General features: G+C 38.2%; 1 protein-coding gene and 1 long non-coding RNA gene across 4 annotated transcripts in view; one reads left to right on the forward strand and one right to left on the reverse strand.

The window, feature by feature from the left end:
- The window catches only part of LOC105147740 (kin of IRRE-like protein 1), a 447481-nt gene extending 438238 nt beyond the window's left edge, over positions 1-9243 (reverse strand). The window contains exons 1-2 of one of the 3 annotated variants that reach the window (XM_087415491.1): positions 8167-9243; positions 6992-7868 (exon numbers count right to left, since the gene is read on the reverse strand). In XM_087415491.1, the coding sequence (XP_087271617.1) occupies positions 6992-7079 (88 nt within the window). In that variant the 5' untranslated portion in view covers positions 7080-7868; positions 8167-9243. Of the gene's footprint in view, positions 1-6991; positions 8087-8166 lie in introns of all 3 variants that reach the window. The other 2 variants (XM_087415489.1, XM_087415488.1) reach the window with 2 other exon arrangements.
- The window catches only part of LOC147906755 (uncharacterized), an 80960-nt gene that overhangs the window by 35050 nt on the left and 33015 nt on the right, over positions 1-12895 (forward strand). The gene's annotated exons all lie outside the window — the stretch shown is intronic.

Raw genomic sequence — 12895 nt, forward strand, 5'->3', positions numbered from 1 at the left:
GTTTTTTGTCCAATTTTGATTATTATTCTAGACTTCCAAAAAATCTAGAAAAATTTAAGATTGCTTTTCAACATCTCTTCTACATTGCCAAATAGTTATTTAACTCAAATGTTAAAATTTTTATTTAATAAAAATTGAAATTTGTGCCAAGAAATTCGAGAGTGAAACGTCTGAAAAACGTCAAAAAAGATCCGTATAGATATGTATAAAGAATTAAGATGCGTGACTATAATTTGATGACATTATTAGCGAATTCATAGAAGCTTCTATGATTCTGCTAATATTATCGCATTAGTCACGCACTTTAAATCTCAGTCACGTCAACTAGGTCATTCGTATTAGCTATATCAACACAATATTGTCATCAGTCAAGCAATCATGTTTAAATGAAGCGCTAGGACCTCAATTTTCACCACGTGCGTAGACCGCGAAATATAACTTTCTGCGAATGGATTTAATTTTAAAGAACGCTTTTCTAATCAAAACGTCGTGCAAAATGGAAAGCCTATTTTGAAATTCCTCTCAGTCGTCTTCATCTCGATCGGAAGTCAGAGGAACCGCAATCGGCAGGCATTTCACCGTTCCTTCGCGAAATTGGAAGAAATATCGTAAGCGTCGTATGTGTCGCGAGAGGAAAATTAAGAAATAAGATTACCGGAATAGGATGAACGCGTGAACGGGAGAACGAACGAGCCGTAGCCGGAAGAGATGTGGCGAGGACACGCGACAAAAGGGTGCATTACGTGACGGTGGACCGAGGGTTGGGAAACGGAAGCGGGAAGAGTAGGAACAGTCCGAAAGTGCCGGGATGCGACTGGAAGGTAAGAGAAGAAAGTCGGAAGAATTGCTGGAAGGAAACTGCGGCGGATCGGTTCGTTAAACCACCCTCGGAGAAAGAAAACTCAATGTATGTCTCGATATATACGTCACCCTTTCGCGTCTTCCTCCTAGATATCTCAACAACAACAGCAGCAGCAGCCAGCAGTAAAAGCACTAGTACGTGTTAAGGTCCGCGTATCGCACGCGCGTGTATACACGTGTCGTGTGCACACGAGGCGAGACACACCGCAACGACCGTTCGCATACGAGCTCTGGTCTTTTCTTTGATCGCGAATAGACCCGTTTTCTCTATTTTTAAAGGCACGCTCGTCCCTCGTATTTGCTATTTATCGACTACGTCGCTCGTGCCTACATGCCCGCTTTTCCTACCTGCCTGCCATGTTTGCACTTGGAAGAAGTGGAGCAACCTGCGTCCACGAACACTTTAATCTTTTCTTCTTTATCCGTCCGCATTCCGCCTGCCGCTACATACGATATTGCAAACTGAGTTTTCTCACGAAACGCTACCGGCATCTCGAGATATTTACGGTTAACTGGAATGCACAAGTTCCAGTTCGATCTGAGTCATAGCTGTAATTTTACATTTTCACAAGCAGAAAACGTGCTTTGGTATATTTATATATTTTTCTCGTATATTATGTCGTCGTATTTTTTTACACTTATTTTTATCTTAGCTCACTTCCAACGTAATCGCGTTCTAACGATGCATTTTTAAATATTATTTCCTTTAAAATATTTACACGTTTTCTAATCTTAGCATCAACAAATAAATATAATCCCCCAACAAATATAAATAAATCACTTCGATTTCCCGGAGATGCACGATTCAGCAAACGCTTTTATATTAACTGTGTTCCATATGTAACTATCTACATTTCATTTAAATAACAGAAATGTAATCACAATATTGAACGAAATAGAAAACACAGCATGTGAATGACACTTGACGTATGCAACATCGTTAACATCGTTAATTGCTTTCCAAATATATTTATTATCGAAAGTGGTAGAGAGAGAGAGAGAGAGAGAGAGAGAGAGAGAGAGAGAGAGAGAAGGGAATGCAACATTCGACGCTGTATACATTCCTCCATTTTCGACTGTTATTACGCTGTCACGTTATAATCATAACTATCAATAATTAATAACGAGTGCGACCCGGTTTGATGCATTCGCGCCGATGCTTCTTAATAACGCAAATACATCGCGATATTCGCTAGCGTGGCAGGTTTTACCGTAAGAATTATCGATCATACCTACCATAAAGTACGAGTATGCAGAAATCACGGGTCGGTACGGCGAAAAATATAGGGCGCTCGGATAAGTGACTATGTCATAACTATGAATCTTACCAGGTAGCAGACGTTTCTGTAGAGCCACCTCTAACAAGAAATAAGTGAAATTGATTTCACCCAGATCCACACAATGACACATGGAAAATTTACAGCCGTGCTATATACTGTTGAATCAACTGGAAGATATCTAGCGCAATTAATAGACTCGGTACATTTATTGAATTTTTTTTTCTTTCTCTATTGTATTTTTATTTTATACACACCTTTTCCCAAACATGTCAAAAATATAATCGTGTGTGATTCGTGCGCTTTGAACAACGCCGATAGAGTTTTCACCGCAATATTTCTGCGTGTGCAAATGACACTCGACAAAAGCCACCCAGCAACGCGTAACGTCGCAGTCGATAATTGTTACATTTCGAACATGTTCTTGTTATTACAACACGCACGGCTTACCCTTCGCAATTTTCAATCGACGTAATTACGTTAGTATTACAATCGCCAATTGCCGGATCAATAAATGGGATGAAAATTTATTGATAAAGAAATGGGAAAAGAGAAAGGTGTCTTTAATTCTTCGTTCAAATTATGGAACATTTCAGTATAATTTACACAGCAGATATAAGCGGAAAATTATTGTACAATTCTGATCCTTTACATTTTTGCTGAAGAATACATTCGAGATCTTCGAAGATTTCAGACTCATTATGTAAATTTTAAAAATGTCCAACTGTTAATGAAACCTATGGAGACACATGAATATTTGTGTAATGTGTAAGAAAACCGATCACTGATATCAAATATTGCGATAGCATTAACAGACGGCAACTCTTCGATCGAGGAATTAAAGGCTTTAGTTAGCTTTTTCTTTAGCCGGCGCATTCTTAATCTTTAACGCGCGCCAAGAGAGAAGACGATTTAATCTCGTGAGCGCGGAGTGGATTAATAAATGAGCTGAAAGCGTCCATCTGCGGCACCGACACGAAAGCATGAAAATCTAAAGAGAGAGAGAGAGAGAGAGAGAGAGAAAGACAGATATTCTGCGAGATACCCTTCTAACGCTCTAAACCCGGAGCTAAGAAAGCTCTCCGGCGTGAAAGTGTCGGCGCCGCGACGCCGTCCCGTATCCAGAAACGACGCCTAAAGTACTTGCAGAATCGCACTACGTGTCCGAACTTCCCACCAGCCTCCGGCTCTTCAAGCCTCAGTTGTCCAACCCGGTAAGTTCCTCAAACTTGGTGGCGTAGCCTCGCCTATTATAACGGCCAAGTTCCAGTCTGTCCGGGCCCATCCATCCACGCACACGAACGTGATGCCCTTTAATATATTCCTGTGTAATGTGTCACCGGCTAGGTCCGTGTACACGGTTGGTTTGTGTTCGTACGCGTGTTCCCGGCCCTACGTCCTTTAAACACGAGGTCTGTTCCTGTCATAAGACGAGGTGGCGCTATCGATCGGTGCGAACCGAAAAGCGATACAAAGATGCAAACGAACGGCCAACTCAGACGGAGACTCCTTTGAAGACTTTGATAATTGGACATTTCTGTGTAGAAACGAGCTACGTTTCATCATTATTATTATTATTATTAACTTTGATAGGTTATGTCATAATGAAAAATTATTTCTCTCTTAAGACCGCTTCAATTTATTATTAAATTTATTATTTAGTAGCAAAAGAAAAAAATCTAATTGTGCATTTCTTTGCATAACTGAACTTATTAAGTTGATAATAGTGAAGTTTGAATTAATGGAAAATATACCATTTATTCTTCACTTGTGCAGAAAATCTAAAATTGTCGACGATATCACGTTCTCAACATGAAGCGGAAACGAGCGTTACTTGCAAATCAGGCGAGCGGAAGTAAATGCGAACGCGCAAGATAAAATCTAATCGAATCCCTTACTACCGGAAATACAGATAAACGACTCGGTTCGTCGTCAATCTCTTGCGATATTCGTAATAAAAAATGATTTCTCTTGAGATTGCTTCAATTTTATTATTAAATTATTTAATCGAAAAAAATAAGATCTACTTGTGCATTCTTTGCACAACTGATTCTATTTAGTTAAATAATAACAGAGTTTGAATTAATGAAAAAAAAATATACCAATTACCTATTTCTCGCTTACAAAGAAAATCTAAAAAAACATTGTCGACGATGTGCGTTCTTAACATGAAGCGGGAATGAATGTTACTTACAAATCGGGCATGCGGAAGTAAATGCGAATGCACAAGATAAAATCCAATCGAATCCTTTACCGCCGGAAATACGGATAAGCGACTCGGTTCGTCGTCAATCTCTTGTGATCAACGGAACGGAATCTCTAGACCTTTCTGCCTGATTGACGGGGGCAGAATATCTTTGCGCCTGAATCGCAGCGCCTTAATCGAATTCTCGGCAGTGCTCGGTGAACTTGTTTAGTATTGGGAACTATGCTGGAGACAATTGGCAGAGTAAATACTGAAGTGCGAATAACATGCTTACGATGTGAATGCGCGAGATAAAATATGAAGAGGTAAGATTTCAATTGCTAGCGTATTATTAAAAAAATTCCTTTATCCCCGCTCAGAATCGTGATTGAAATATTATTTCATTTTTTTAATAAAAAAAATATACATTTCTGTCTCGATGGAGAATTAGTTTCTGCATGACTTGGCTCGATATTGGAATGATGATACAAGATTCGTGGACACAAGTTACGCAACCGAAAATACCGGTCAAAGGCAGAAATTTTGACAGGGCTTAACGAGATCCTCGGAGCTTTTCGCACGAAAGCTCTAGGCTGTTAATTATTGCTGCTTCCATCGCCTTGCACTCGAAATAAATAGTAAAACCAAAATCGAAATAAATAAAAGAAATCTTATAATTTGTGAAATTTCATTATTACATGATTACACGCGATCATGTATTTGTAGCTTTACACTGGTGGCGCCAAGTATAAGTGATACTCTTGAAAAATGCAAGCCATGCGCTATGCAATGACTTTGAGATAGTTTGAACTAGTTTACAGTGACGTACAATGTCGACAGTTTATAGTTAAATGAACGAACGTCATTCAACTACTTGAATAGAAACATACGCGATTGATTGTGTCGAAAATAAATATCAAAAAGAATTGAAACACTTTAAATAACATAGACTATACTATTGGAAAATCCATTAATTTAAATCCACTTGTAACTACCACATCTCGTTGAAAAATTTAGATACTTTTGCGATACTAACTTTTAATTTCGTTTCAATTTGTACAGATATGTGACAAATATATACTGTTAAAAATTTTAAAACAGTCTCTGGAAGTGGAAATTCTAAAGTATAGAAGTAGAAAAAGAATATTATATATACATATATATATATATATATATATATATCTGTTTGGCATTTAACATTTTTCCTTTTTTTACTGCAAGAAGGAATTGTGATTGTATCTGTGTGTCCGAGAAAGGTTAAACACGAACGATATAATAAGGTCAGAGGTTTCCACTGCGTTACTTATGTCATCCGAACACAAACGTAACTGCCTAAAGGTTTCATAAAAATAATTGGACGCTCAACGAAACGAGAGAAGATGTACAAAGAAATGACTCAACAAATTTAACCGACGTAAGTTCTTGATACGTTTCCGCAATATTCTGTATCAACAAAGTGATATCCTCCCATACCACTGACCAACAAAGGATATTTCTCGGTAGCTTCTTATTCTGCACGTAATCATTCACTATGGATTTGTGAAAATGTCTACCACATGAATATATCGCGATATCATAAATTTTACCGCTCCGCATGGCAATATTCAATTTCATAATTTCAATATTATGCACTGTTATTTTATGATTTCGTAGTTACACATGAATTAATTTCCTCAAGCAAAATATGAATTAACTTTGACTAACGTTAAACCGTAGAATCGTAAAAATAAATAAAACTAAATGTTAATATATAATATTATTTGCAATACTTTTATGATTCATATTTGAATAAGCTTATAATTGCGTGTGTTTTATTTTACAGCAGTTTCGATAAACGTTCTATGATTGTAAATATAATCTATCAATTTAATCTATCTTCCTTTTTTTACACATGAAAGATGAAAGAAAAGGAAGATTGGATCTCTGATTCTGGTTAGCCAGAATTAACGATTCTGTATGTAAAAAAAAGAGGAAGAAAAAGACGAATAGGAATCATCGTTGCCAGAAAGCGATCGCGTGCTTGTTTTTCATTGGTCCTGACAAAAATATATTTTGCCTCTCTGGTTCTCGTTGCGACATTTCCTATCATGAGTCAGACAAAAATAAAATTGAAGCCTCCCGATGTATCGATATAAAGTTTGGTTCTGTCTGATATTTTCTACCGAACAGAGAACGGATGTGCGGCATAGAAACAGGGTAAAAGTAACTTCAATGCTTTTACAGAAACGAGCGAGTGATGATCTCGTAAAAATGTAAAAACATAAAAGTACGTTTATCCTAAATATTATTTCAAGTACAATTATTAAAAGCATTTAAATTTCCAATCAATGACACATAACAAACGTTAATAGGACGCTCGGATAAATCGAGAATTTCGTGAGATTCGCCGTTTTGCACCATCGAACAAATCGCAAGTTAAATATGTATTAACTGATCAATATATAAAATCGGGACAATTTGTTGGATTTAATATTTTACATTTCACATCGTGTGTACGCAAAATTCATGGAGCAAATCAAGCTCGTTACGAAGCAAGTAAAAAGATAATAACGGGGAACAATTTATTAAGGATGCAACGCTAATAATAATACGCGATCGTGATCTTGTTACGTTTCGAACGCAACAACTGGCGCAACAGGGCACAAGACAGTACGCAACGCAAACGTACCTGATTTCTCATCTGCGGTGGTACCGCTTCCAGCAACGTACGAGACAGCCTTCATTAGTCCGAGGAACAACAGCACTACATTCCACATGTTCTCTCGTTATTCCGCGCAAATCCTTGTGACGGAAAAAGATTACGCACGACGTAACGATCGCGTGGGTATACGCACTCTCCTTCTCTCCGACCTGGCACAACTGATCTACGGCCAACTCATCTACGAGCCGACAGTATTCGTTCTACCCACGTTAAGTCATCGCTTCGACAGTCACCGGATCACCCACGGACACTTACGCCACGATCATCAGCTCGACCAACGCCATCCTCTTCCCGTCCGAGTTGGAGTCATAAGAGACAATCTTATCAGCGGTTACTTAGTAGTTGCACATTTCTCGAAATTCACGCAAGACGCGACGACAAGCTGTAGACGGATGGTTGATGACAGATGTTTTCTTTCGATCCACCTACCAGGAGCATCCCTTCTCACCTGAATCCCTAGTTCCAGCACGGGGATGTTGATCTAACGATAATAAAACGCTTTCGGTATCCGCTGCTGTGCGCCCAATTTTTCGTCTCTAATTAAACACTAATTAAAGCATCCAGAGAGCACTGATTCTCCGACTCCACATTGTTTTTTCCTCCCACCTCTCTCTCGCTCTCTTTCTCTCTCTCTCTCTCTCTCTCTCTCTCTCTCTCTCTCTCTCTCTCTCTCTCTCTCTCTTTCTGTTCTTGCTTCCGCTCTCGCTTTCTGGTTGACCACTGCTCGTCCGTTACTAAAGCGCAATACGAGCGTGGTAATGTCCAAGACGGTGGAAAATCCCTTGCACTTCTGGTCTATCCAGGCGCCGCCATCGCCGATAACCCGCAACGTTCACCATAGTATCTGCAGAGATCCTCAATGGTTATGTGAAATGTATGAATCGAAGGAACAGTTCACCACGTCAGTGTTAAAAGAACGAAGAGCTAAGGGAGATCTGGAGAACGTTCTCCACTAATTCACCAGATGCGGTCGATCTTTCAAATCCGAAGAACGAAGATCAATTGACATAAACATAGTTACGTAGATCGAACGAAGTCTTCAGAGATTTATGGTAAATTGTCCTTTGTATATATATATATATATATATATATATATATATATATATTGTAGATATTTATATGAAGATAGTGTAGATATTTACATAAAGATTTACTTTCACGTAAATTTGCGTTGCACGACACTGTCTCTTCACAATAATTAGCTCTCTATGGATAGCTTTTATTCATCCGAACTAATTATAAAATCGACACGATCTTACATCTGATCACTGTGTCCAGCCATGAGAATTAGAATTCGAGCAATTCTCTCGCCGGATAAATGCTTATCATTTCAGTGATTTGTGAGAACGATTGTGATTTTATTAAAAATTAATAATAACTCTGACGAGATTAAAGACATTCGAGGTTCACTTCGACAATTCTGGTTGACCAAACTAGACACGAGTTTGTCGAGCGAACTATCGCAATATGTATAAAAACCGAAGGACTGCGGAGATGTTCAATCACGTTGGACCACCACAGATTTGGGGGTTTTCCTGGAATCGGTCCAAGTAACGACCTAGGGGACGCAAAGGCCTGCAATCACGTTGGGGCAGCAATAATTGCGAACCACCTGGAATCGATTCGAGGGAGAATTGAAGAAACCGATGGAATCCGATCACACAATCATCAATTTTTGTTTTCATCGACCAGAGATCATTCGAAACTAGGAACACCGAGTCAGAAAATCCTGCGACAATATTCGTTCATCTCATGTTAAATCGTTTCGTCGCTCGTATTCACACAGCTCATACATTTCATGAAAAGATTACAAGCACATTAGAGAAACGAACATCGCCTGTCGATAGAAACGTAACTCTGCGTCCGTTGCAATAAACTCCGTTTTACAGAAAAAAGAAAAGAAAAAAATGATGAATTATTGCCTTTTCCACTCTATTCCTATTTACATCCGTCCCACGAAGTCTGACATGTGCGAGAGTCTCGCGTTAAATTCGACGAGGTCCCACGCGTGTCATCCGTGACATTCCTGAGGAAACTTTTGTGACACGTCGCGCACGTATAATTTTCGGAGCTGTCGTCAGTTATCCCTCACCCGGGTTATCGCCCGGTTGTCTGCGAGTGACACGAAGAGACGCGCGACAGCCACCCCTCGCGACGCAACATAACACGCCACTGGGAACACGTGGTTCTCGACCAACGGCGGACGGCACACTGACGGCAAAGACGAGCAAACGGCGCCGCGACGGACGCGCAGCCTGCAAAGCCTCCCGAGGAGGTGGCGGTGGAGGTGGAGGTGGAGGTAGAGGTGGCGGAGGGCGGAGGAAGAGCGGAGGGCGCGACGAAAGGGGTTCTCGGACTCGTGCACCACCACCGCCACCACCGCGGAGAATATCAGGGCAGAAAGGGATGTCTGTTTCTAAGAGTGTGCGTACTCGAATAATGCACGTCGCCGAAATGGACAGAAGGTAAAAAGGGATGAGCAACGTGCTCCTCAACACCCTGTCGTGCGGATCTACCCTCTACCCCCGCGAAATAGAACGATATGCGTCTACGAGTGCGATAGCATCGTTAAACGTTTACCCGGGGACTCGCCGGAAGCTCTACCGGAGATTTTATTTTCGACGAGAAATGAGATGAAGAAGTAATAAATTTAATACACTCGTTAACTCGTTTGTGTACGAGTCTGATTAATTAATTCATTTGCGATCGATAGTATATACATATTCTATTGATAAACGCATCCATCAGGAGATACAAAATTTATTCGCGTTTATTCGCCCAAGTCTGAGATGCGCTTTCTGTACGTGGGGAGGTAAATTTAATAGACAAATAATTACTATTAATGTGAATTTGTGTTCACTAATAATTGGGCGTGCTTACGTAACACAGTGAACCTGCATCCCTCCCGGGGATAGAGATACACCCGTTTAGTTTATCTAAGGGGAATATACTATTGAACATCGGTGAACGCGAAAGAGATATATGCAAATATAATGATTTGCCAACTACGCATACGCAAAAGCACACAATTAGAGATAAAAATAAATGGAACAAGAACGAGTGGGGGAAGGAGGGGGAGGGGGAGGGGACACAAAGCACACCTGCTTATTTATTGTGTAAAGCGGCGCGACGCAAAAATAAATGGTTTAAATTATAGTTGTAAAATAACGGCCAACGTAAATTAGGCGGGTCGCTGAAACTGTTACGATACCCATGTAATTAGCCGCGCCGTAATATTTGCATATTACTCGGAACTTCTGCACCCGTGGAATGCGACGTACACACATACGTTACTACTGTGTGATACAAAAGGTCAAAAGCACAAGCACCGATACGCGCGATATATTTTACGAAATACCAAACTATATAAATACACAGCTACAAATCACATAATTCTGATATTGAGTTTCGAGTAATTATGCTCAGATGAATTAGATTTGTGAAAAGATTATTTAAAAATAAAAAGACTGATATTAAAACAATCTAGAAAAAAAGCCACTTTCACCGAGAGAAAGGTATTTGATATTTTTGACTATAATTGCACAGTAAAATAATTATTAATTATAATTAATAATAATCATATTAACACTCCATTTTTGTGATTACTATAAAAATTATATTATAAATTATAATTTTATTATATTAATATAGTAAAATATCAAGATATAAATGTTAAATAAAATAAATATTTTTATTCAGTAAATACAATCGCAATTATAGTGACTGTAACTGTTTTCTTAAATTCACTTACTATTTATGAAATAATAATTAAAATATATATTAAGAAAAACTAAAAATTTACAACCAATTGACTGACTATTGTATATGATTAAAACAACTATATAATCATCCCAAAAAATGACTATAAATTATAATTAAAAATTATAATAATTGTAATCATTTTTTTCCTCTTAATAATACAATAAAATATCCTTAAAATTTATAATACTGTTTTAATTTTATAATATGCAATCTGCATCAATAAATTTTTATAGTAATAACTTTCATAAATATAGTAAACTTTCATAGTAATAAAATTAGATTCTATTCGATATTTCCTTTTCTTACTTTCTTTGTTCAATACATCCAGTTCATCTCCAATGTATTCAATTCTTATTTATCCAAAACATTGCTTACTTCAATAATTATTTTGCCGTTTCTTACTTTAAATAAATATTTCGAGCAACAGTTAATACAGCATTTTCTTCACGTTTAAGGTTTTGATTCAGTTTGCGACATTTTCTTGCCGTAAATATTTGCGTTAAATTTACTGAAGGAATGAATAACATGTCAAACTGCATATTGCATGTTGCACCGCGGTAAACAGTACCTATACTCATATCATAATATTGTAATAATAACTGATTGATAAACAAATAACAGATTTCAAATATCTCGCAGGATTCTCATCCGCGATTCTCGACGATTTGTAATATTTAGTCTGTTCGCGTTGCTTGCAACTTTTTGCACTCAGCATCTTCGCTCTCTCTTTAACGTTAGAATTATATATTTATTTCATTTTAAGTGCAAAAATTTTAAGAATTTAAAGCAACACGAACAGATATATTAATTTCGCGATCTCAAAGAACTCGCATTTACGCCGACCAAGCATTCTCGAGTACACGCGAACGTTCGAATGATAATTTTAATCGATTCGCAAGACAGCAGGCAATTTTCGCGTTGAACGTTAAATCTGGGAGGAGCCCAGGTCATTTCGCTCGGCACGAAGGTAGCTCTTGATAGTCGGGTTAAGGTTCTTGCGCGTACTTGTTCGTCCGTGCACGAGTGCTTGCTTTCGGTTCAGTGTCGAAGACGGTTTATAGTGGTTTAAGAGGACTAGAAGTCGGCGCAGCCGGGGGTTGAGCGACGTTGGATAGGACGGTGGAGGAACAGATCGAGATAGGGTGAGAGACCTCGAGGCGAAAGAGGCGGATGAGGAAGCAGATGCTCCCCAACCGGTGTCACGGATCATGGTCATCTTGAAAGCTCCTGAAAGGCAGGAATGCCTCACGCGTCCTCTGAAAGCTATCTCTCCGAGGAGGGAACGTTTCACTCCTCTCGAATCTCGCGTCGGGGTCACGTGGGCTCGTTCTCTCGCACAGACATAGATACGTGTACGTCGCGAATAGTGTGTAAATATGTAGAGGGGTCTCTCCTGAGGGCGAAAAATGGCAGGTACTTTGCGGACGACAGTTTCATCCGGGGCTCGTTAATTCGTTTACTCGTGTCAACCTTCGTTTTCACGTTTTTCGTCCCTTCACTGATACCTTTTTTTTTTATTTGCCTTTTATAGTTTGCCAATCTGAGCAGTTAAACTCAGAATAACAAGAAAAAAAAATCTATCTTGAGAAATAATTATCTTGCTTTTTGAATAGATAGATAAGTTTTAATTTTGTGGTTTCTACATTGAAAGAAAAATGTTTGGTATTTGTAACTATGATTATATATTACTATGATTATGATTATTACTGCTACATATATAATAATAACTATGTGTAGTTCTAGCAACAAATGTATAATAGTTGGCAACATAAAATGACTATAATTATAGTTATTATAATCCATAAAATAGTTGAAATTACCATAGAAATGATTCAAGTGACTATAATTTTACGGTTATATTTTGGGACAATCATAAAAAATATGGTTTACTATTATATATTTGTTGCTGGAACTATACCCATAGTTACTGTTATTATTATTGTAGCAGTAATAATCATAATTATAGTAATATATAATTATAATTAAAATAAATACCATTTTTCTCTCAGTGTAAATTACATAAAAAAGAGAATCTTCTGAGAACTATTTAAAATTATGTAGACCTCTTACAGAAATTTAATACTAAAACATAGTGATTATTTATTGAAT

Source organism: Acromyrmex echinatior, chromosome 18 (genome assembly GCF_024713525.1).
Source record: "Acromyrmex echinatior isolate Ae372 chromosome 18, ASM2471352v2, whole genome shotgun sequence".
Classification (NCBI taxonomy): domain Eukaryota; kingdom Metazoa; phylum Arthropoda; class Insecta; order Hymenoptera; family Formicidae; genus Acromyrmex; species Acromyrmex echinatior.